This window comes from Neolamprologus multifasciatus, chromosome 11 (assembly GCF_963576455.1).
Source record: "Neolamprologus multifasciatus chromosome 11, fNeoMul1.2, whole genome shotgun sequence".
In the NCBI taxonomy this organism is placed as follows: Eukaryota; Metazoa; Chordata; class Actinopteri; order Cichliformes; family Cichlidae; genus Neolamprologus; species Neolamprologus multifasciatus.
Window position 1 is genome coordinate 22762912 of NC_140449.1, and position 25622 is coordinate 22788533.

At 39.5% G+C, this 25622-nt stretch overlaps 1 protein-coding gene across 3 annotated transcripts; it reads right to left on the minus strand.

The window, feature by feature from the left end:
* Positions 1-892: 892 nt before the first annotated feature.
* ptpn6 (protein tyrosine phosphatase non-receptor type 6) lies at positions 893-25556 on the minus strand. Of its 3 annotated transcripts, none has more exons than XM_085176499.1 (16): positions 19558-20140; positions 19148-19173; positions 17607-17729; positions 15707-15901; positions 12232-12415; positions 10833-10949; positions 10426-10554; positions 8613-8709; positions 8420-8499; positions 8145-8291; positions 6182-6313; positions 5897-6051; positions 3286-3353; positions 3002-3153; positions 2639-2703; positions 893-1181 (listed from the first exon to the last, which is right to left on the minus strand). In XM_085176499.1, exons 2-16 carry the CDS (start codon positions 19153-19155, stop codon positions 1085-1087), a joined length of 1749 nt encoding a protein of 582 aa, XP_085032625.1. In that variant the 5' UTR covers positions 19156-19173; positions 19558-20140; the 3' UTR covers positions 893-1084. The 3 variants fall into 3 exon arrangements, with proteins under 3 accessions (XP_085032625.1, XP_085032624.1, XP_085032623.1); XM_085176498.1 differs by having other exon boundaries at positions 19148-19225; XM_085176497.1 differs by lacking the exons at positions 19148-19173; positions 19558-20140 and adding an exon at positions 24332-25556.
* Positions 25557-25622: the final 66 nt, after the last annotated feature.

Here is a 25622-nt window from a genome sequence, read left to right on the forward strand (position 1 = left end):
TTGGTATCATATCAATACCAAAATTAGCTACATAATCAGTATCGATTTGAGATTTAAAGGAGGTCTGAGCAGTCTGTTGGTTTCTGCAAACAGAAACTGGGTAAATATAAGAAAAAATGAAAATAGAAACTGAAACAATTTTGTGAACTCAAATAAATAATTTTAGAGAAAATATCCTTAGTTTTAGAACGTGCTAATTTAGTAAGATTTTCTATCATGACTGCATGACTGTGAGTCAAATACTTTCAGTAAGCTATGTGATTTGTTGTAATGACTGTGGGGATTTTCCTTAAAATAATACTTCAAAAGAGTAAAAGTAACACTGAAATGAATAAAAACTCATTTAAAACAAAACATTTTCAAACAATAAGAAGGAAACTGAAACAAAGCCACTCTAAAGTTAAACTGAATTTAAGACAAAAATTAAAAACAAAAAAATAAAAACTACAGTAGAAAATACAAATTTAATAACACCTGCTGTGGGCGAAACTTCCAGAGAGGCAGAAAAAGTCTGATTAATGCTTCTAACTGAAAATGAATTTGATGAGTTTATAAATGGTCCAACCCAGAGAAGCTTTAGAAATCGAATAAATGCAAAATAAAATAAAAATAAATAAAAACAAAAGAGAATTTTTATGGTTTTGCTAAAACTGTAAGATTCATACTACTACTGCTCATGTTTCACTAAAATTAAAACCTGACACCAGTTTTCTTTATGCAAACAGAAGTAAAGCGAAATTGAAAATGTTTTTCCCTCCTGAATGAAACCCAGTGCTGAATCCCTCCTGCTCGAACTGCAAACAGGGAGAAGCTCCCATCGGTGTTGCATGCTTTATAGCTTCTGATGTTTCATCTTGGAGAACAGACATAAATAAAGATGTAGCACAGAAAGTGTACACACAGCCCGCCTTTATTTTGAACAAACATCAACCAAGCAATCATGTAGCATAGACGATGTCATCAAGTTATGCTGTTTTTCTAAACCTTCCTTTTATTTTGCGTAAGGCTTCAACAAAAAGATTGCATTAACAAGGGTGTCTGCATAAATATAACATGACATACTTTGATAAAACCTCCCAGTCTTCTATCTCTTTTTCACAGAGCCACTCTTCTTGTCCGACTTTGACTTTTTCGCGTCTTTCTTTCCTTTTGACAGATTCTCGTAAACGTCCTCTTTGTTTCTGGAAAGAGCCGAAGAGAAAGCTGATTAGTGATTTCATCCTAGCCGCCAAGACTGATTACACACAGATCTGTGAGAAACGCATCAGAGGGAGTGGAGAGATTAATGAAGGTCATGCTGCATGAGAAAGGTTTAAACAATCCATCACTCAAAGCTGCAGGCCATCTATTCGGCTCTCCAAGTGGGTCAAAGTTTACAGCGTTACAGTGAACCGGCCAATGTGTGTCTGCTTTCTCTTAATGATTAAGTTCATTAAAAGCCTCGTCCAGTATGAGCATCTTATAGTCCAGAGGTCACAACAGACAACAGGTAAACAATATGACTTTATTCATTCATACAGCGCAAAATGTAAAAAAACAAAACTTTTTTTACACTTTTTTTACACCTACATCCATTAAAAGTCCTCTTTGCATTAAGTCATCATGATGGCTGAAAGCAGCTTTTAGCAGGATACTTGTGATTCAAGCTCATAAAGCAGGGTGTAGCAAATGTAGGATCCAGTGTTTTTGGAATTTGACCAAAAACTGGTCAAACTCCTGTTTTCTAAAGTGACTCATAGACTCTGCTGTGTTATGAGGGGCAAAAAGCTCAATGTGAGGCTTCAGAAGAGAAGCACAGCCTGTGTTTGACTAATAGTCAGATCAGCTGCTTTGATCTTTAATCGTTCCTTCTTAAACTTGTCTTTGGACCTAACGCTAAAGACCAAATCAGCTGAATTCTACTTCTTTTATTTTTTCTTTACAGGTATTGAGGCGCGCTGCTACATCTATGAATCATCTATGAAAAAACAAGATTGTGGAAAGTCTTTTATGGCTCCAGAGAGAGCTCTGAAACCTGGGTCTGAACACAACAGGCCTGAAAAAAACCCAACAAATAAAAAGGTCAAAGGTCTACTGATGTCAACTGAAAACTAAACAAGTGTTTCTCTCATTAGTATTTTTACATTGCAGAGATTTTATCTCCATGAGGTTAGCACCTGTCTTTTTTTGCACTACCTACACAGGGAACTACACAATATTTAAATAATGAAATATTTGGGTCGAGCCCTGCCTATTTCTCGATTTCCTCTTTGTATCTTTTCTAAATAAAAAAAAAAGGCCAAAATTGCCACAAAAAATCTTTCAAAAGTAAAATTCTTTCTAATTTCCTCTTGTACTGATGTCCCTTAATTAAATTAAAATGAAGTCAATTTGTTTTTCTAAGAATATTTAAACACATAAATCTGATTTTAATTGTCAGCTGGTTTAAACTAGAATACGATCTACTCGCCGATAGCTCCCCACGTTAATGAAACAAGACTGTAAATCAGTTCTTCCTCCAGAAACTGCAGACGTGAACCCGATTACAGCGACGGATCATGTTTTTAAACAAAAATAGGGTGGCAGTGTGAGATTTAGAGGAACAACGTAAGTGCATTCGGGACACTCGATTCACAATCACACACACACAGTCACTCACTTTGACACCACTCTGCCCGCTGGTTGGTGTTTGATTTGGAGATTTCCGTACTCAGTCTCGGTTTCCTGAGGAAGAGAGAGGCAGAGACGTTTCACAAGTGACTGAGAAAGAATTAGTCAAACAGGGAGTGAGGTCACGTTGCTGGATCAGTCTGCGTGGTCGACTGTTTTCGCGTCTTTGGGTCAACGTTCATCTTTCATGAGGGACTCTGATAACTTATCATTCTGCTGGCATTGAACTGCTCCGCTGTAGTGTTTAAATCAATGATGAAATGAGCCAACACTCATTCACAGCCTCTTTTCTATGTTTCCCAATTTTAAACTATATTTGAGCCACAGTAACTAGATTCTCTGCTCCTCTCACCATTGAGGCGGAGTCTTTGGCCTTGGTGATCTGTATGTACTCAGCCACAGCCAGGTAGATGAATTTGTACTGGGCCTCAGTCTGCACCATACCGGAGCGCTGCTCTCGCACCATCTGAATGTATTTCGCAATGTCAATATCAATGTCCAGACCTGCAATGAAAGGGAAGTGAAAAAAAGGAAGGTGGTGAACGGAGGCACAGCAACAAAGAGTAAAACACGTCGAATGGTTTCATTTTTACTTGACTGATTCATCAAGAACATATTTCTTTACTGTATTGTTACCTAAAGTATCAATGGTCTCGATGATCATGTCAATTACCACGATTGTGCCCGTTCGACCAATACCAGCACTGCAAAAATCACAAAAGAAGCAAAGTTAATCTCACCCACGGAGACAAACAGGTCAGAAATTTGGACTTGCTCCAGAAAAGAAAGCACAAATGGATTAATGATGCAAAGTCCATTAAGTGTTCTAGTAAGCGGCGATACTGAACCAACATGTGCAACAGTAAGATCTCTTCTAAGTGCAATACAAACATCAATAACAATGTGCTTTGAGAAGTACTTACCAGCTTCCCAATTTCTTAGTCTGTCACACTTTCATGTTTCAGATCATCAAACAGATTTTATTATTAGACAAAGACAACCCAAGTAAACACAAAATGCTGTTTTATTAAGTGGAAAAAAGAGATCCAAACCACCAAGCCCCTTTGTGAAAAACTAGTTGTGCCACCTTTGGCAGCAAAAACTGCAATCAAGCATTTGCAATAACTGTCAATGATTATTTCAGATCGCTGTGGAGGAATTTTGCCCCACTCTTCTCTAGAGAATTGCTTTAATTCAGCCACATTGGAAGAGGTTTGAGCATGAAACACCTGTTTTAGGTTATGCCAAAGCGTCTTCATCCGATTTAAGTTCAGATTTTAACAAGGCCACTCCAAAACTATTGTTCCTTTCTTACTTTCTTTTGTTTTTCAGACACTCAGAGGTGGACTTGTTGGTGTGTTTCCAATCTTTGTACTGCTGCATAACCTGACAGCGACTGAGCTTTAGGACACAAACTGATGGCTGGACACACTCTGCTTCAGGATTTTCTGGTAGAGAGCAGAATTCATGGTTCCATCAATTGCAGCAAGTCATCTAGGTCCTGAAGCAGCAAAGCAGCCCCAGACCATCACACTATCAGTACCATGTTTGACTTATGATATGATGTTCTTTATATTAGGTGCTGTGTAAGTTTGTAACGGGATTCAGCTTTTTTCTCAGTCTGTCCACAGAATATTTCTCCGATTACTTTTTCACACAGGCAGCACTGATCTAGAGGCAGTTACACTCATAGCTCAGTGAGATGCCAACAGGCTCGCATTACTCAATCAATACTGGTGCTTACCATGTGCAACACGTGCAGCATTTATCATCTAATATCTGGCTTACATACAGCAAAACCCAATGCAAAGCTAAAATTGGTCATAAATCAAAGTAATGCACACCATAATAGTAGTGAACGCTGGGAAGGGACTGGCATAAGAGGACTAAAATCAATGCAAATCCATTCAGTAGTTATTGAGACGTTTCCCCAAGAACCACAAATGTCAGCCTCATGATGCTGCAAGAGAAAAACTCATCTTGTCACGGCACCATTAATGCCAATTATAAACGTCCAGACAAAAACAGGGCAGGGATAGCTCAGTAGGTAGAGTGGTCCCTCCATGATGGGAAGGTCAGGGGCTTGAATTCACTGAACAGCTACCCTGAGGTACCCCTGAGCAAGGCGCCATCATACACATTGCTCCCTGGGTGCTAGATTGGTGGGTGCCCGCTGCTTCACTGAGTGAATGAATTAAATGCAGAGAGAAATTTGTCCCCACAGGGATCAATAAAGTATACATTATTATTATGTTGTTTCTGAATCACTAGTCACAAATCTATACTTATTTCTCTCTAAAGAAAAAATACACATGCAACCATTTGTGAATATTTTTAAGCCATTTTGTTTTTGCAGAGCCTCATGAGAATCAGACAATTTTGATCCTGTTACTGGATTACTATATCCACTGATCTGAACAAATGGCTCATTTGTGACTCATTCACAGCCCTGTGCAGGAGAAAGTGCACAGGATTTTACAACTAAACTTACACTTTTACTAGTTTGAAATATGTAAAACTACAAAAAAAAAAAAAAAAAAAGAAGAAGAAAGGCCAGGATGAAGCTTTAAAACAAAATTAAAATCAAGTGTTAAAATTATTTGTTATTAATTATTAATCAGAAAAATATTTTCTAAATCAATAGGTTTGTCTAGGAAATGTCAGAAATGTGGACTTGATGCTATAATATTAGCTGATGAGATAGGCACTCCCAAATAACCAATCTGAGGAGAGATTTTAAAAAAATAATTTAAAGTCTTTACTTGTTTTAATTTGAAAATATTCTATATTTATACATCATCAGGCAAAAATCTAAGTGAAGGAAACATCATGCTGCTGCATGCAGAGTCCTGTGTTGGGTAAAGTATTAAAATCTTCATACTTCATTTTTTAAATATGTCTGTATCGTTCAAAAATGCTAACACGGGGATCACATAATCACTTGACCGACATCCAAAATCTCTTTAAGGAAGCACAAGCAGCCTCAGCATCTTTTAAATCACACTGGGAAAATTCCAGTAGGATAAACTGTCAGTACACTTGAAGCCTTTTGTTTAGTTACTACTAATCTTAATCCATAAAATGTGCTTGTTTTAATCTTAAACCTCTAAGTATTATCACCTAATTAAGGATTATGAAACCCAGGACTTTGCAAAAAAAAAAAAGTGTTGCTTTCACTTGTTTAAAGTATAAAGGATTTGAGAAGTGAAATATTCAGTGAAGAGTGTGGGTTGCAGCTGTTGGGTACCTGCAGTGGACGATCATCGGACCGGCGTTAGGAAATTCAGCCTGTTTAGAGTTCACTTGAGTGAGAAAGCCGAGGACACCGCTTGATTCCTGAGGGACGCCGTGATCTGGCCAGCTGAGGTACTGGTAGTGCCACACTTTGCGAACATGTTTTGGCTAAGAATTGAGGGGGGCGGGGGGGGGGGGGGGGGGGGGGGGGACAAGAAAAGTCAAAACCTGGAGAAATCATTAGGTGTGCAGAGATGAGGAACCACAGCGAGGTGAGAGTTTGGTGTTTGTAGGTCACCTGGTCCAGGGGTGCGATCTCCAGGACTCGGATTTTATAATCACCAGCTTCCCTCTCTAGTTCGCAGCTCACCACGTAGCGGCCCACCTCCTTAGTTGAGTGGAGTTCAGGCCAGTATGGAACGCATTTATTCTGCACAAAAAGGAAAAATAACTTCACCTTAAGTTATTTTTCAAAATCAAATAACATCTCAGGCTTTTTAAAAATCATGGTTGTCTTTCCAATTATAGTAATTTTTTTTTTCCTGTGCTTCCACTTTTAACTTAAAAGCTATGCAGACAACTATTTAAAGTAGTTTCGCTTTGATCATTGTTTACCAGTCTTCTCTTGAAGGACAAACGGGGGTTACTTTAAGAGGGAAGTAGTCAGATGACGCATGCTTTTGAAGTGTTTTCACACATGAGCATAAATGGACAGTGTCGGGAGAGGCAGGTGAGGGTGATGTATGAAGGTGGCTTTTCTCACACATAGCACACAACAGGAAATTGTTGGCTTCAGCCACTTTCTCTGAAAGGGGGGGGGGGGGGGTAAGGGATAAAACATGGCGACCAATCACACTGTGAATTCACTCAGTAGGTTAAAGGCTTAAGATCAGGACAGCATGGTAAGTGTGAAAACCACTTACAAATGTTGGATTTAATGTCAGTTGTCTAGCACCTAACATGCACACAGCAGCTAATATGTGAGGGGCCAGAGCTGGATAATCAGTGTATTTTACATCAAAAGCCAGAAACACATAATGTTAAGTGGCGCAGACCAGTGAAACTATTACCTCATACTATTAAAAATACCCTCCAAATTTGTCTCTTTTCTTTCAGCTTAATGATACACAATAATTAATTACTTGTAAATGATTGTTTGTTTTAGCTAATTACTTTGGGACATGATAGGCACGGATAAAAGTCCAAAATTTCTCCTTCTTTGTAATTTTCACATTACAATCACACTGAACTCTCCGGCCACTCATTTCCAGCTCTTGGGCCTTATGTTTGACACCCCTACTATAGATCATCAGTTTTACAGGTCCTAACCAACAACACGCAACATGCTTTGACCTGATAGGAAGGCAACAGATAAACCTCATAAAAACCTTGTCACAACCCAGGCATGAAGAAGGGCGTCTCTGAATCTGCAACATGTTGAACTTTGAAACAGATGGGCTACAGCAGCAGAAGACCACACTGAGTGTTGCTTCTGTCAGCTCACCAAAATTAGACTGGAAGGCTGGAAAAACTTTGTTTGGTCTGATGAGTCTTAATTTTCTGCATCATTGTAGGGTCAGAATTTGATGTAAAAAAAACACAAATCCATGGATTCATCCTGCCTTTTCATCATCAATTCAGACTGATTGGTGGTATAACTGTGTGGGGGACATTTTCTTGTCACACTTTCGTCCCCTTAGTACCAATTCAGCATTCAGCACAAGCTACCTGAGTATTGCTACTGAACATGTCCATCCCTTGACCAGAGTGCAGTCATCTCAAACTAGTTTCCTAAGATGACAGTAAGCTCACGGTACTCCAATGGCCTCCACAGTGCTCCGCGTAGAGCACATTTGAGATACAGTGGGACAGGAGATTCACATCATGCAGATAAATCTGCAGCAACTGTGTGATGCTATCATGCCAATGTGGATCAAAATGTCTGAGGATCTAGCGCCAATCTATGAAATGAAGACTTAAGGCCATTTTGAAGGCAAAAGGAGGTCCAACCCGATGCTCAAATTAAGCGGATTGTTTAAAGATGTCCTGATCAGCTCACAAATTCATTCACAAAAAAAACCCTCAAAACAAAAATGTTAAAGTTCCTAATCTGCTTTTATTTTATTATATTAATTATTCTGATACTTTGCAATAGATTGGTAACATGTCCAGGGTGAACCCTGCCTCTTGCTCCAGCCCAACTGTGACCCTGTATTGGATAAGTGAAAAAAAAAAGGATGGATGGATGTTACTATACTGACCCGTCCTTTCTCGACCTCTCTTGTTGTCATCACGATCACGCTGGTCCTCTCTTGCCATACCATCTGCCAGAAATCATTAACTGTTGTTGCTAGACACCCCTGAGTGGCAATGTAAACTTTCTGATCTTCGGATTCCTGCAGTTTGTTCTGCAAACAAAGAGCGAATCAATGCACACTCAGAACCAAGAAAGACTTCAAAGCAACAAATATCACAGTTTTCTTCTGTGTCTTTGTCACGCTGTTTTTCTATGAGCTCAGTGGCTTTGGATTCTTACTTTCACATAGTTGCCGTTGATGTAATCTGAACCCACAACATTGGGATCACTGTCCTCCAAGATGACCCTGGTGTCATTGACTTGTGAGAGAAAAAAAGTGGAAAGAAGTTAATTGAGAAACAGTGGGAAAGTTAGCTCTGCGTTGATTTCTTTAATTCAGAGAATAGTAATGATAAAATAAAAATGCGCTCACATGGAAGTATGTTCTTGTATCTGTTTTTGCTCTTGTTTTCAGGTCTTTGGCCCTCATCTCTGCTCTTTTTCACCTTTGCCTCCAACTTTTGAAGAGCCTGGCAGGAGAGAGGATGACAGTGTGATGCCTGCTGTGACCTGTGCAGTATGCTCCATATACAAACCAACACATGTTACAGTTTTATACTAACAGGAAATGATAACAACAGCTGTTTTCACAGAAAAATGAGGTCAGCAGAAGGCCTGAACATGTCCTTTCTCACATGTAGCATACAAAAGGACATGTTAATCTAGTCTAGGCTACACCCACTTTGTCAATAATAACCCATTAATTCATGTCCTGTACTGCAGTCCTGGGCATGAGTTCATAAATGTATCTACAGGAATTAATGTTTGTCCATTTTTACATTTTTTTTGGATGACCCTTCCTCCCCAAAAGACACAAATCCATCTACGTATGGTGACCTTTATGCACCATCAGTCACATGACTGACATGGGCTGCTTACTAGAGTGACAGCATGCTACAAACAAATGTCTTTTTCCTTGCACAGACAGAAAATGATTACTTGGAATGGGAATAGTTTTCTTTTCTTTTCGTTTAGTTTCCCATCTAATTGTCAGCTATGCGTACATTGTCACTGGCCTCTTGCATGTTTATTACATTCTTAGTCATTTAAAAATGACTAAGGAAGCACACAAACATTGTACTAAAGACTGTTTGATTTTCCAATCAGCGTATTGCTGACTTCACATGGAGCTCTGCTGGGTCGTTTGAGAGCAGTGATTTCCAGAGTGTGTGCTGCAGAAACCCAGTCACCATGCAGACACTGCAGATGAGCCATGCGAGGTCATTTACAACAAATACTTAAAAAAAAAAAATTCAGTTGACTTGTATTTTTGATTCTTATAAGACTTGAAAATTTTAAATATAACTTTGGAAAATATGCAGGAGGGCAAAAATTTGGGACTTTTAATTATGTTTTCATAAATTTTACAGCTTTTCCCCTATTGATAAATTCCTCTCCCATGGCTTTTCATACTACACCAATGTAATTAAGTCGTGGTTAAACAATTAACTGACAAAGGTTTCTGTTTTTTCACTGTCTAACATAAAAAGTTCTGGGTTTCTAGTGAATTCACAATTAAAAAAACGAAAATAGAACATTTTCTGTGAATTAACAAAAAAGTTTTATAACTACAGGGACAGTCTGGGCAATGAGCTACCGCTTTTACACATTAATTTTATCATGTTCAAAAAATTTAATATACTGCTGAAACTGCAATGTTAAAATACCTCATGGATCAAAGTGGGCCGTGTGTGGTCCACGATGATTTCACCACTATAGGAGAAACTTGAAAATCCATTCTCCAGAAAATCCTTTGAACTGATTTTTCAATTAAAATTTCTGACTCTGGTTTTGTAAATTAGTTTACAATTTTTCCATTAAGTATTTACATTTTAATGAAATAATGAAATAAAGCCACGAGGGTTTAAATTTACTAATATTCTTTACCAGGTTTAACAAGTAAATCAACAGAAGTTCAAAATGAATCGATGAAAAGAAAAGAAACATGTAAATGTTCTGCTTGTTTGGTGATCAGAGCTGTAAATGAAGCTTTGAAAGCCCCATATTTAGTGTATTCTCCAACCACAAGATGGTAGCATACTGCCTGTACAGTTGTTTAGGCCCCACAAGGAAGTAAAATACCAAAGCCTGATGGAAATTACTGTCGGTTTATAAAATGCTGATGTGTGGTCTATTTTATGCTAATGCTTGGTGTGAAACAGCAATAAGTTTGGTTTAAATCTTACATCGAATTCCTCCCAGAAGCCCGCCTTGCTCTTCTCTCCCTCGCCATCCTGCTGCTTCTGTGTGGTCTGGTCCAGCTGTTTCACTCTGCTGTCAATATCTGCTGCATTCACTCTAGTGGAGTAATACGGCTAAGGGAGGGAAGGAAAATTTTATATTAGAGATTAAAGGAAATAAGAAGCCAATGAGCGCGTTACACATCGTCATAATTAAGACAAACGCAAACAAGTGAGTAATGTTTCCTATCTGTGGGCTGTACTGCTCGTCTTTTAAAATAATTTACAAAGAAGACATCCTGCCCTCGTTTTATAAGATTCAAACATGGTTTCATGTGACATTTACCTCAGACATCCCTCACACTTTTATAGTTTCTGGTCTATTGACATAATTTGTCTATAGTTTATCTCACCTGTTTGAGGTAAACCCAGTTTCCAGAGATCTCCTCGATGCCTTTGCGTTTGTAGTGCTCCACCAAGTCTGTCAGCGTGTCAAACATGTCTGAGCCTCCGATGGTATACCTGTCACTCTGCACACACCAATCATGTCAACGACAACAACAACAACAAAAGTTTCAAAGACGGCCAAGTGAAAACCCACGATTAAAGACAAAGCAAAATTGGAGTTCAGTCAGACAACCTGAGCTTAAAATGTTTAGAGTTTAACATCTAGGCTCCAAACTCTTTCATATTTCAAATATGACACATCAATTGACACATAAAGTTATGTGTCATAAATATAACACATAAATTGGGAAGTGATGAGTAGATATTGCCCCGAAACCTGCAGGTGGATCCTGGGGCAGTGTTTGACATGTCAAAGGGAGACATGGGAAATTCTGCAGAAATTCTGTGAATAGGTCACCAAATTGAGATGGCCTGTATGGTACAAGACGGTATAAGAGTGTAGAGAAGGTGTGTATTAAGGAGCTGAGACTGCATACACGATTCAATCCAAAGTAAATAAGAAAGGTTTGGGTACAAAAGAGCTGTCAGAGAGCATCCTTCTGTGACATGGCCATGCAAACAATATTCAAAGCATGTCTACAAAAATGCGTCAATGCTGGACTGCCCAAAATTCTCAGTTTTACATTTGCTACAAAGCCGATTTCCTCAGTGTGGAAGGCAGCGAGCAACCTTCTGCAGCAGCCGACGATTTAGATCAGCGTGGCTGGCAAACTCGCCTGATCTCTGCCACGTGCTTGTGAAAAGCCCCTTTGTGACCCCACCACTAATCTTATATTAATCTTGTTAACCCCAGCAGTGCATAAAACATGTAACCAATTTAAATGCAGGCCGAAGAGTGTTTTCTGTGAGGTGTGCCGTGGTTAAAAATAACATGCAAAGGCCCTGATAATGACCAATGGCGGAAAGACACAATCTATGAAAATGAGTCGGCCGTGTGAGACGTTTTTGTGAGTATCATTGGCAGTTGTTTGCTGTGGCTGTGTAAACAAAGACTAATATCAGGATACGGTTGGGGTTCATCTGTTTGTTTTGTCTATTTCCACTAAAACATGACACTGCTTTTTTTTATTTCATCAGTAGCTGAAGTATGAGGGAAAAAGTCTTTTATTACATAAGAAGGGGAAATGAGACCTAAAACCTTTTTTCAACGTGAGTTGCACATATACGGGAATGTCCCTCAGTATTTTTATGTGATGGGACGCAGTTTCAAGGTCTCTTGTTTCTGTACGTTTACACTAAGAGAGTGATAAAGAAAAACAATACCCAATACCCAACAATACCCAATTATACAATAATATGGTTTCATGCATTCGTATTTGCCATTGAAACATGCATGGCACCCACCTGGCACATTATCTTTATGTGCGAGACCCTCTTTCCTCCGCTTTTGCTGATCTCGTCCGTCAGAACAGAGAGGACAAAGTCTCCAGGTTTGGACAGCGACTCTCTGACCAGGAAGGTCCCTGGCTCGTCTTTCACAGAGAGCAGCTTCTCGGCGTTGGGCCCTGACAGGTGACCGTGGTACCACCTGAGACACATGCACACTTGTTTAATATTAAAATGGCAACTTGTGTCTCCTGCAGATTTTTGGCTTGTGAGCACTGCAAGATAACTTTGACATTTTACAAACAAAAATAAAATAAAATAAACCCAAAAAACCTCCTTCTTACTGCTTTCTACACGTGAGCTAAGAACCGGTAGCGCCATGGGTGCTGCATTAAAGGCATTCAAGCCTGAGCGGTTGTCAGAAAGACACTGATGTGGTTCACTGGGCTGTTATGCGTACCGTACAGTAAAATAGAAATAGAAAGCCACAACAGAATCGGGAGAATTAGAGGAGTTATAAACAGCGAGAGAAAATACACAGATGTTATCGTTATAGAGCAGGTCAAGTGTATTTTTATGCCCACACTTACTTTGTTTGTGTGTGTGTGTGTGTGTGTGTGTGTGTGTGTGTGTGTGTGTGTGTGTGTGTGTGTGTGTGTGTGTGTGTGTGTGTGTGTGTGTCAGTCAGTGCATGCTCAGTCAGGCTGGGCTGTGACTTAATTTTAGGCACAGTTCTCGATTTCTTCGTCTAAACTTCCTGCATTGCGGTCGGAAAATTTCTGATGACAGATTTCGTGGCTGAAGAGGACAAAGTATTTATAGACTCCCCCCCCTTATCATCCACAGATAAGTACTTCTCACACCGAGAAACGCTTTGTTTTTTCTTTCTTCTTTTTTTGTGTGTTGCAAGTAGTTTTTGCATGCTTTTAATAATTCCCTTCTTTCTTTCTTTTTTCAAGATTTACTTCTTCGCCAAATCACACAGCATGCTTTTACAAAGAAAAATAAATAGAGACTGCACCTGGTGATTTTTATTTAAGGCAGTGTGCAAGAAAAACAGCAAAAGCAGAAAAAAAGAGGTTATTTTGGCTCCGTTTTACAGAAGCTGTGCAGCAGAAAACAGCAGCTGTGCGTGTGAGTGGTCAAAATTTTAAATATGCATGTGTTGTGTGAGGTTGAACATGATAATTGTCCTCAGAGCACTTTTGTCCTTTTTCTAGGAAGCGTTAAGCTTCTAGGTAAATAGGAACTCTCATATAAAGAGGACTGCATCACAATGCAACCTGGTGAGGTAACTGTGCTCTGCAAAGAGCCGAGAGAGAGTTCGGGTTAGATGAGGAAGATAGCAAGTGAGTGAGCAAGAACATGATGGAGTGTGCAATAGAGGAAGGCAAAGCAGGGTCTGGCCATTGCTTTCAAAAGTGTCAAAACTTAAAGTTTCCAACCGCAGCAACAAAAGGGAAGTTAAACAACCGACAGAGAGAGAAGGACGGGGAGGGGGGGGGGGCACAGGGTAGAGCATCTAGTTTGGGTGAAACACACCGTAATACACACATACAGAAAGCAGTATCCTCCTTGAGTCATAAAAGGAGTCAAAGTGTACAACTTTACCACTACAAGTTGGACATTAACCCACTTTAAGCAGCCTAGAGTCGCACAATGTTTCCAGCTTGGAGGAATATACCGTCAATTAGCCGCCACCTCCAGCAGCAATGTCATCGCGTTCAAAAGCCTGCGCATATAAGCTCTAAGAATATATATATATGCAAGCTTTCTGATGTTGTTTTTGTCAAACAATACATAGATTAAGATTTGTATGTGTATAGCAGAAGGGAAGATTTTTCTTTGATGTGAACGCAGACAAAGACGTTAGAAAATCTGTATCATCTGTGGCTATATTTAGCAGACACGTCAGACATCAGCAAGAATGAAATAACGGAAAAAAGTGTTTTAGGAAGCAGCATGATAACTGCTACAAACTCTGCTGCGCGACTAAAATTCCTGCATTTGAAAACGCATTTTTAAGTTAAATTTAAAAGCGGTGAAGAACTACTCCTGTTACAGCAAAGACTGCTGATTTGACTACCAAACCACTCAAAACTCAAGCGTTAAAAGGCAGGCTCTTCCTTATGCAGCTTCTCGTAACAAGATTCTCTCAAACGGTTCGAAATGATATCCTCTATGAGTTCATTCCATCCTAAATAAAAATAAAAATCTTTATTTACATAAACTGTTTCAAATTATTTGTTAATATTTCTCTCAAAAAAATGGCTTTCGTGGACAATAATTGCTGGTTATTTATTCCACGTTCACTTACTTAAACTGCTCTGTTCTGGGAACAAAGATAAACAATGCTTCCGGCACTGCTGCATAAAGTACTGACAGAATCTCTCGGATATATGGGTGCAAAGGTTAAAAATAAATCTACGCTATCAGAAGAGTCAAAGTCTGATATCACTGCATATTTAAATTTATGCCAGATATTGATTTCCCTTTTTTTTCTTTTTTTCTTTTTCTTTTTGGCACCTCTGATTAAAAATAGAAGTCATTTTAGAGGGAATTCTGGTTGACTTTGATCTATTTCTATTAAGAGGAAAAAATGAAACCAGTGTTGCAATAATCTATTTATATGCAACAAACACACCACCTGAATGTTTGATCATCACTGTGCAAAGTGATGCATGTCCGGAGCTGGGTTAAAAGTGTTTTTAAATACTTCTGGAGGAAGTAAAATGTTAAGCTGAACTAAAAATCTGAGCTTAAGAGAAGCTCTAGGAGATGATGTTTTTGGAGTCGATCATGGGTGAATACCCCACTTAAAACAGTGTCATGCAGCATTTAAACCAAAACACGCAGAATATTTGATCATATGTCAGGATTATGGATTATGAATAATCGGGGAGGAAGGATGAGGTAAAAATTTTTGAGTCTTCTTAGTTTTTTGGGGCCCAAAGCCATATCCGATTGTTTCCAGAGAGCTACATTTTTTATATGTAACCTGCGGGGGTTTCTCTGAAGAAATACTTGAATTGCAAATAAAGTTTCCACCTGGAAAAGAATACATGCTGCTCGTATGTAATCCACAAGCTGCGGCAGGGGAGACTGGCGTAGGAATAAAGTCTCGACAGCTCGACAGCTCGACAGCTCAACAGCGTGGGCACTTGTTTTTACTGACTCATACGGTAAAAGAAAAGTTGCTATTACATATACATTTTTTTAAATTGGCCTCCGATCAAAAGTGTTTCCCACAGAGGAAAAGATTAAAGCCGAAAGAAATATTGAAACAACAAATGATGCCTGTTATCCCAACTACAGAGGAAATATACCTGGTCACAGTTGACTATATTTGACTCAACCGCCTAACTAACCACTGTTTTAACTTAACCCGAAAGTGTAGGTGGAGCCAGCGCAGAGAGGCCGGTGACTGTGGGCCACATTAACCGGCTGGGGCTTGAACGGTGAACACAGAGCTGAGACGTAATGATGCACACACCTCTCTGTGGTGGGGTCGGAGCAGTTGAGGGGATATTTGAGCTCGATAACGGTGCCGTCCTTGTCCTGCAGGATGCCGTTCTCTGCCGTGTAGTAATCCACCAGCTCTGACAGCGTGGCAAACTTCTCACCGCCATATAAGTCATAGTAGTCTCCTGTATTTTGGATGCGGATGTGGGTCACCAGCTCACCCACCCTGAGAAGATAAGGCCACACCAACTAACCGTCAGTGTTTTCCTGACATAAAACTTCCTGTTGACAGTGTAATAAAAATTGACCTGCACAACAAATTTTATGTCGTTCTTATCTGCCAAAAAAAAAAGATCAAGGGCGCTCGGCCCACAAATTACTCAACCACAATCTCACAGAGCATTTCACAGATTCTGCAGCCAACAGTGCTTATATAGTACCTGTGTGTGTGTGTGCGTGTCAGTGCAGGCTCAGTCAGGCTGGGCTGTGACTTAATTTTAACACATGGTGTATATATTTTGTGTTCTCTGGTTGCCTGAGTAGTAAAGACTTTTCTACGTATATTGTGCTTCCTGTTATCACTTTGGACCAGGAATCTTGCCAAAGTCTTTTTCTTTTTGCATGAAGCATTTAACAAGACTTTGGCGTCAAGAAATAAATACCCTTTAACATCGACTGAATATATTTAGGCTTGGGACAAAATTTTAAACTGTTATCTTGGCACTGGAGCAACTGGATGTTACCGTTTTGTGTTTATTCAGTTTAAAGGCTCCAATCTGCAAGACGTGTCTAAGATGGAAAAAGAAACCCGTGTAACTAAAATGTGTTTTTAAAATAACCTCAGATGGTGGTTAATGGGTTTAATGGTAAATGGCCTGCATTTGTATAGCGCTTTTCTAGTCCTTAAGGACCCCAAAGCGCTTTACACTACATTCAGTCATTCACCCATTCACACACGCATTCACACACGCATTCACACACTGGCGATGGCAAGCTACATTGTAGCCACAGCTGCCCTGGGGCGCACTGACAGAGGCGAGGCTGCCGGACACAGGCGCCACCGGGCCCTCTGACCAACACCAATGTTTTATACAGCGGTACTTTGACTAAATGAGAGGAGCTGTGGTTTTGATCACCAACCTTCAACCCAAAAAAGTCAAAAGCGCCAAAAGTGGGTTTTTTTTAACGTGTAAAGACTGGACGATGGTTTCTGAAATATAAAAAAGCTACAATTTATTCCATCTTTTTGTCTCTTAAACAACAGATTTTACCCCTCGGATCATATCATCAGTGAACAGATGTTTTATGTCATTTCAGCTTTCAGGATTATGAAACTGACCTACATGGTAGCTTTACTTTAAGACCTGCTTATAGGAAATGACCACTGACACACTGCAAAAGCATCTACAGAAATATTGCCTTTGGAAAAAGTTCTGACATGTGACCTTCACAAGTGTGAGTGTACCACACTTCTACTGCACAATCACAATATAAGCCAACACTGTGAAACAAGGTTTTGCTACTCAGGACGATTATTTCAGGTATCAGATATCTTATCTGTGGCTAAATCATGTTCATTATTTCCAAAGGCTTCTTTATTTGTTGACATCGTTAATAGCAACCATATCAGTATTTATCTGTACTATTTTAACAGGAATAAAATAGTAATTTACAATTCACAGTTTGACTTTTTCACGATCACAAAGTGTGGCGGGGTGAGTCCTCAAATATTCAGCATCTCTTTTTATATTTAAAAAGAAAAAGACAAGAGATAGAGAAATACTTTATATTGTAGGAATTTAGGGATTTAAAGAAGCTGGGAATGCAGGAATCCAATTTTTGCGCCGGGGGTATCTTGAGATGAATCATGCACATCAAGCATGAGCTTTAAAATTCACAAAATCAAACAAAGATTTTGGGTGCTCTATTACCTTACAGACAGGGAGAAATCGCCAACATTTTTCTTGCTGGGCCGAGCCAAAAAGCTGCCATGAATGCCTCGAGTCTTGAGTATGTCCTCGGCCTGCAGGCCTGTGATATCTCTGTGGAACCATCTGCATAGACATAAATATAGTGTGTAAAACATAAAAATACACTCAATGCGAAGCCACCACAAAAGACTTTACGAGATTAATGTTTTATGCATATTAACATGCAAGTAACTGTGCACAGGATCACTGCGAGTATAAGGTAAACTGATTTAAAAAAAAACACAAAAAACGCAAAATAGCTGCACATCCTCACAGAAACTTTGAGGCTGATCTCACCGGTCTACAAAATAAAATAAAAAAACTTAGTTCAGCCTTTCGAACACCAGTTTTAGCACATCTCTGATCTCTAGTAAATTGCTGCAAACTTCTGTTACTATTTTTAGATATTTTTAGATTATGCCAATTTTACAGTTAATATGTTATGGTTCACAGTCAAAACAGCAGTTTTTGCTGTGCATGCATATTAATCACGTTTACAGACTTTAATCTTGATCAGAAAATGCAAAATTACTTTTTCTGCTCATTCTACTTATCGTTTACTATTAAACAGGACATAATGACATCTGTTTAAACGTTTCAATAAAGGCATTTCAGAATGGAATAAAACAGCAGCAGAAATATTGATACTATGCTGCACATCTTTCCAAATATAACCCACAAATCCACAAACTCTCCGGACCAAAACAGTGTTTGTCATTTGTTCGCTTTAAAGGTGTGACACACGTTGGCTAACACTCTGTGGCTAACCGCAAAAAAAATTCAACAGACCTAACGTTGCTTTTTAAAGATTTTATGCACATTAGATTAAAAATGCTTTTTTTAAAAAACAGCAAGAACATTTTGAATGCCGCTGCATCAGGAAAAGTCACCTCACCAGCTCACTGCAAGAGCATGGCACAAAAACGGGCCCCAGAAATGTTGGAGAATCCTGGTTTTTCTCGGCAAATACGGTGAACTAGAATTAGTCAAGTTTGAATACATCACTGTTCAAAAGGGTAGGGTGTATTCAAGGTTCATAAAACTGCACTCACAGATAAAAAAAAACAAAAAAACAACCTGTTTTAAATGATTACATTTTCCATTTTAATCAAGGAAATCTTTAACTTTGGGATGCCAAAAGTGATCTTTATACGGGAATGGGTTGAATAGGAGAACATCTGTAATACTGTTACCAATACACACTAGTGGCAGCTCATGCAAAGGGAACATGATAAAGAACCACTAAAGTGTTGAGGCTAACAGGTGTTTTACTCAAAGCTCTGAACTTAAACATCATCTATGACACATTTTTTTAGAACAAACAGACAAGACAAGGCAACCACATGATAGGGGAAGAGAGCAGGACGAGTCGGCAGCTGGAGAACGACACAGGAGGAAGAATGGAAAGAGAGAAGTTGTTTTTACGGCTTGCACAAAACACAAAGAACACGACCAGAGCTGGCTAACAGAGTACTACAGTGTCCAGCGGGGGACTGACTCACCGAACCATGTTGTCTCGTCAACGTTTCTGGGACCAAAGAGAAGAAGAAGAGCGATTGGTGAGCAGGAGCCGCTTGTACCTGTGTCACATGTGTAAACTCAGAAATATACGTTTCTTCTTCTTTTTTTTCAAATCACTAATCTAAGACAAAAACCAGCCTTCCTCACTACTTCCTCACTTCACGGTCGCTTAAACTGAAATTAAGTCTGGTTCATTCGTGTGCGTTTACTCTTTAACTTACTTACTCGACTTCAGACCCCGACATTTCCCATCTAATGTTAACCTCTGCATAAGGCCACATTCACAAAACAACCATCAGCCCATGTCGTTCTCCTCCATCTACTCTTCCCTCCACCCTCTTCCTACATCCTACTCCCCTCAGTCTCAGTAGGAAAACAGGTAAACACTTACTCTCCTCGGCTTCCTCGGCAAACAAATGACACTCAACAAGACGTACAGACTGTATACGTCTGCCTCTCCTCCTCTCTGTCGATCTCTCTCGCGCTCCTCTTCCTTCCTTTTTACGTCTCCTTTCACAAAATAGTGAAAGCAAGACAGGAACCAAAATAGCTGACAGGCCGGAATTCCTCCACCAGATAGAGACTTTTTTAGACAACAACCACAACAGCAACCAAAAAAAAAAACCCCAAAAAAAACTTGTTACATTTGACAGCGGTGTAGTTTTAAGCTATGAACATGTGCCCTCTGGCGCTCCATCGCTTAGTTTTCTATGCAGACCTCGACAAAAAAGGCAGCAGGCGAGATTCAAACGGTTCCATTCAGCGGCGAATCACAAGCCAGAGCGACACACCAGTAATTCCAGCTCAGTTACAGGAATAAAACATCCACCAAATAGGCAGTTTGAGCTTCTCGTGCCAGCGTGAACAAGCCCGCACTTTGTCTCTCACTAAGCATTTGCAAAGCTTTTCCCCTCTGCCTGCCCACCTGTCTGCAACCACTGTTGACTGTTTGTACTTTACTTCCAGGTGTGTATATAACACACAAAGGTCAGAGTCACAGATCGCTTCCTCATTCACAGTTCAACCTTCCCCCCTCTGTGTGCAGAAATGTTTATATATAACTGTGTGTGTGTGTGCATGTGCTGCTTTCAGCTGCAAGCGTGAGCGCCTTTCATTATCAGACTACAGAGGCAGCAGCACCAAACCTGAAGCTGAAAACTGGCATTAGGCAAATAATTTAATGCCACATGTTTATCTTTGCTCCATAATTTTCAAGGAGAGGACAGGTTACTTGCAATGCAACACAGACACACATAAGAAATGTCTGGCTACTCTGCAAACACATGAAAAAAAAATGTTAAAGAACCACAGATAATCTGAATCTAACTTGCATGTCATATTTACCTATAACAGGCTTGAGAAGGCAAATTTGAATTCATGTAAAATATTTAATTCCTTTTACCCAAGAATATTTACCCATGGGCCATGCTGAAGTGTGACATCAATTCTAACGGTCTTAATTTAAGATCGTTACAGATAACTTTGCAAAGTTGACAGTGAAGCTGCGCTTAAACTCTGGGTGAAAAAAAAAGTTGAGACAAAGTGGAAGAAACTGCAACATATAGTTCACCTCACCCTCTCTATAGACACATACACACACACTCTCTCTCTCTCTTACACACACACACACACACACAGAGCCCTGCAGGTGCTGCTGGTCGTGGTTAACACAAGCTATTGCAGTTTGCATTATTCTGCGCTGAGGTTCTCATGTTTAACAGTTGAAGCTGGCTTCCCCATCTAACATCACAAAGCTTCAGTTCTCAGGCTGGGGGACACAGGCAGAAATGTGCACACACACTTTGTCTTTGTACCGCCTCAGAGTGACAACAAGGATGTTTCCCAGATTTGGTCAGTCTGCTGAGTGTTGCAATGCATCGGTATGTTGCAATGCATCAAACTGTTTCTGTTTAGAGGAATTTACAGTACACGCACTTCTGCTCTGCTCATTAAAGGCCTGAAGAGCGAAGATAATATTAGCGATTGGTGACAGAAATTGTTCTTTTAGCCTCACAATCACAACTTCTTTGTTTCTAAATGTGAAGAGTTGTTCCTCTCTGTTTTTGTATGTTTCAAACTAAATGCCACCGCTTTGATTGGGGAACAGTCAGGCAGCATTTAGGCTGCATTTCCTACCAAATATTGCTTTGAGCTTTTGCCTTTAGCACTGCTTTAATTCTTAGTGGCTTAGACTCAACAAGGTTCTGGAAACATTCCTCAGAGATTTTGGTCCATATTGATCTGACAGCATCACACAGTTGCTGCAGCTTTCTCAGTTGATCATCCATGATGTGAACCTCTCGTTCCAACACATCCCAAAGGTGCTCTATTGGATTGAGACATGGTGACTGTGGAGGCCATTTGAGTACAGAAAACTCATTGTCATGCTCAAGAAACCAGTTGTGAGCTTTGTGACATGGCACATTATCCTGCTAGAAGCCGACATCAGAAGACGGGCACACTGGTCATAAAGGTCAGCAACAACACTCAGATAAGCTATGCTGTTCATGCTCAGTTGGTATTAAGGGTCCAAAGTGTGCCAAGAATCCTCCCCTATATCTTTACACCACAACAGCCACTTTAAATGTTGATACAAAGCACGATGGATCCATGCTATTTGTTTACACCAAATTCTGACGATATCATCTGAATTTTGCAGCAGACTCATCGCACGAGGTGACATTTTTCTAATATTTCATTGTCTGGTTTTTGTGACCCCATGTAAATCATAGCCTCAGTGTCCTGTTCTTAGTTGACAGGAGTGGGAACTGGGTGTGGCCTTCTGCTGCTGTAGCCTATCTGCTTCAAGGTTCAGCATGTTGTGCATTCAGAGATGCTGTTCTGTGGCTGTAATGAGTGGTTATTTGAGCTACTGTTACTTTTCTGTGAGCTCAAAGCAGTCTGTCCATTCTCTTCTGAACTCTGACATTAACAAGGCTCCACAGAGACAGCTGTGTGGGAAAATCGCAGTTTCTAAAACACTCAGACCAGCCCTGCTAATACCAATAACCAAACCGTGTTCAAAGTCAACTAAATCACCTTTCTTCCTCATTCTGACGCTCAGTTTGAACTTTAGGAGGTCATATTCACCACATCTACATATAAACCTAATAAACTGAGCTGCTGCATTAAGAATTAATTAGACAGGTTAAGAAAGTGTCTGGTGAGTGTATGTAGACCCTTTAATTTCCATATGCGTGTTACCTGATTTACTAAAAAAAAATGTATTTTAAAAAAAAAAGGAAAAGAAAATAGGCAAATCCCATTTGGACGTCTTCGGATATTTTCCAAGATTTATGAACCAATGTTTATTTTCCATAGGTATTTATTACCCTTCATCTAACCAGGAAGTGATACTCTTGAAATAAAGAATCTTTTTTGTGAGAGTGTCATGCATCCATACAGGCAGGTTAAGGCAGGTTTTTCAATGCAAAGTAGAGAAAACCTGCACGACTATGGTAGAAAATGCAAACTTCATACAGAAGTAATGAAAGCACAAGTGACAGGTAAACTAAAGTGAGCAAATGTTTGAATACATTCGATCTGCATTCAGAACTACTCTGAATTATGACCCACATTTTCTTCAAGTCCAGAAGCCTGAGTTCAGTTATAAAGCTACCACACAACATTTAAATCTTGCAACTACAATTCAAGACCCATTAAATACTCAATATATTTCTCATATACTCTAACCTTTGCAGATCTGCTTTCAGGTACAATGCACCACAAAGACTGAAGGAAATCCAAACTGTCCTAAAACTACAGACTTTCACTCTCCTTGGGGATCTTGGAGCTTTATTACCTTTTTTTTTTTTTTTGATTCAGACTGTTTTTTTGTTCCCCCTGCTCATAATTTCCTCCTGTCATATCTGCGTGTTTACAGTCAAAGAGTCAAACCTTAAATACTGATCCGTATGCGTAGGTTTACAGTACACATCAGCTTCTAGATGTCCCCATTACTGATGGAAATCTCACAGTCTATGTCTCTGTGGCTTTTAAACCTCAAAACACGCTGCGCCAAAAACTGGTCCACCCCAAGGATCAAACAGGGTAACTAGTGTACGCTGTTAAGTGCCAGGAGGATTGCAGGATTTATACATCCAATACAAACCAAACAACCTCAGTGGTCTAATCAGCGGTTGTTGATCAACGGTCATGAGAATTTGCATAATTATGATGAAGGAACTGACGTCCCAGCCCATTGTTCCTTCACTGGGCTGGTTTCAGTCATTATGCAAATGTACTGTTTATAAGATTGGTGAAACCTGCAGTCAGCTGAGACTGAAGAAGTCACTTGGACGAGTGACAAAACTTTTCTCCCACTGAAAAACGCTACGTCCAGATGAACAGAATCAACTTATGGAGTGCCACTGTGATATTTTTAATCATAAATATGCCACCTACCCTTAATTTGTCGACTTCTCCGACAGCTTTATGTAGTTTTTATAGGACCATGCCCCTTTGCACTGCTTCCAAGCACTTTGCTTTCTATTGTGTGCCTTTCTCTTATTTTGTATATATTCCTCTAGACTATATATATCTCTCTTCTGTTTGCCATTTATTCGTAATTTTTTTCACTATTTGTTTTTTGTTTTTTGCACCCGCGAGTTGGCGTGGAGCACCTATAATTTCGTTGTACATGTACAATGACAGTAAAGAGCTAATCTATCTATCTCTGACTTATAATCTCTGACTTTACTGTAATTTTCCACTTATAATTATCACATTTTACTATTCTGCATTGAACTAGCAAGTCTGTTTACGCAAATACTGTTTACGCAATTTATGTACTGTTTATGCAAATACTCATAAAAATGATGAAAAACTATAATTAATTACATTAGGACAGCTCAGAATATCTGTCATGGATTGGGGGACCCGAATAGCTATAATAACCACAAATAAAGCCATTAAAAAAGCATTCTTGTATAAAATATTGTTTTAAAAAAAGTCAGTACTTTTATCTGTTAACTCTGCTTGGTCGTTTGAGGGTTAAACATATCCTCCAAAGTCTTCAAAGAGACAGAAGAACAGACAAAGCATAAAAAGTAAAGTAGCAGCAGTAGAAACAGGCAACAACGAAGCTCAATGACAAAAAAAAAAAAAAGTATTGCAAAGCAGCAGCAGAAAAATAAATATTTGTCACATATGCACAAGAAACTTACCCACAAGACATTATGTGGACTCCGCTCTCCTCTTTGCACTAAGCCTAGATTAGTCTGTACGAGGAAGTGATGGTTGGGTAAATGTCAATATTCCTCCGTCTCGGATCAGAGTAAAACTCACAGAAAGCATCAGGTTACTTTAACATTCTGCTCATGAAGTTTGAGCGCAAGTTAAATCCCCCTTTTCCTTACACCCAGTCAGGCTCGAGTTTAGCCTTCCTCTCTGGCTCACTCTCTTTCATGATAAGATATCAGGCTTCATTACCGGCCCAGTATCCCTCCCGCCCTGTAATTTACTCCAATTTTCTTAATTAGGATTCTATCTGTGGGAGAAAATGTGCCTGTTCCTGTCCCGCTTCTTCTTTGCTCTTCCTCTAACAAACTCTTCCATATACAAATTATCTCAGGTTTTTCCGCCGCGCTGCATTTGCTTCCATGTAAATTCCAATTTGTCTTTCCAGGTTTGCATGCAAATTATGGCATGCTTTGTGTGCGAGAACAGTATCAGGCTGTTCTGAACGTGTACTTTTTTTGTGCATGCAAGCGTGAGAAATTAAAAGGAAAACCTGCCTTAATTTTGCCTTAGTTTTTAACGCCCCTTTATAAAAACCAAAAAAATAGGAAAATAATAATCTGACCATCTGAGCCACTTTGTGACAGTGCAGCTGAACATTTACGGCCAACTTCCTTTAAAAGGACGGTCCCTTTTATTTCTGTCTAATAACTAGTTTTACTAAAGACACAAACCTCGCGGTGACCTTAGAGGAAAAAATTTTTTAGGTCATTTTCAGTGTTACCTGTGTCTCTTTAAATGGGAAATAAATTAACTGTTACTTTATTTATTTCACCGAGGTTTAAGTAAATCAATCGTTTTTTCCCTTGCTGTGAGTTAAAGACCTTGCGTCTAGCTGACGGTTTAATTGAAATATGTATGTTTACATTTTCTATGACAACCGCATTCATCATCCATGCAGATGCGTCTTCTGAGGCACTGCTCAAAAAATTAAGGAAGCACTCGATCATCCCAGTACAACAAGGAGTCAGTTAAACTTCAGGGAAATCAATCTGTCCTGTTAGGAAGCGTAACCAATGTGAATAGGATACAGAGGTGCAGAGGCAACAATGTGTCAAAAAATGAACCTATGAATAACGTCTAGTGTCTAAATAAATTTTAACAGTAAACCACAAGTTTGGCGTGGTCACTCTCTGATAGAACTTCCATCCCTTTAGTATCACCGCTCATATGGCTAGAAACAGAAGCAGAAGAATGCAGTGCTCAAGAAAAGAAAAA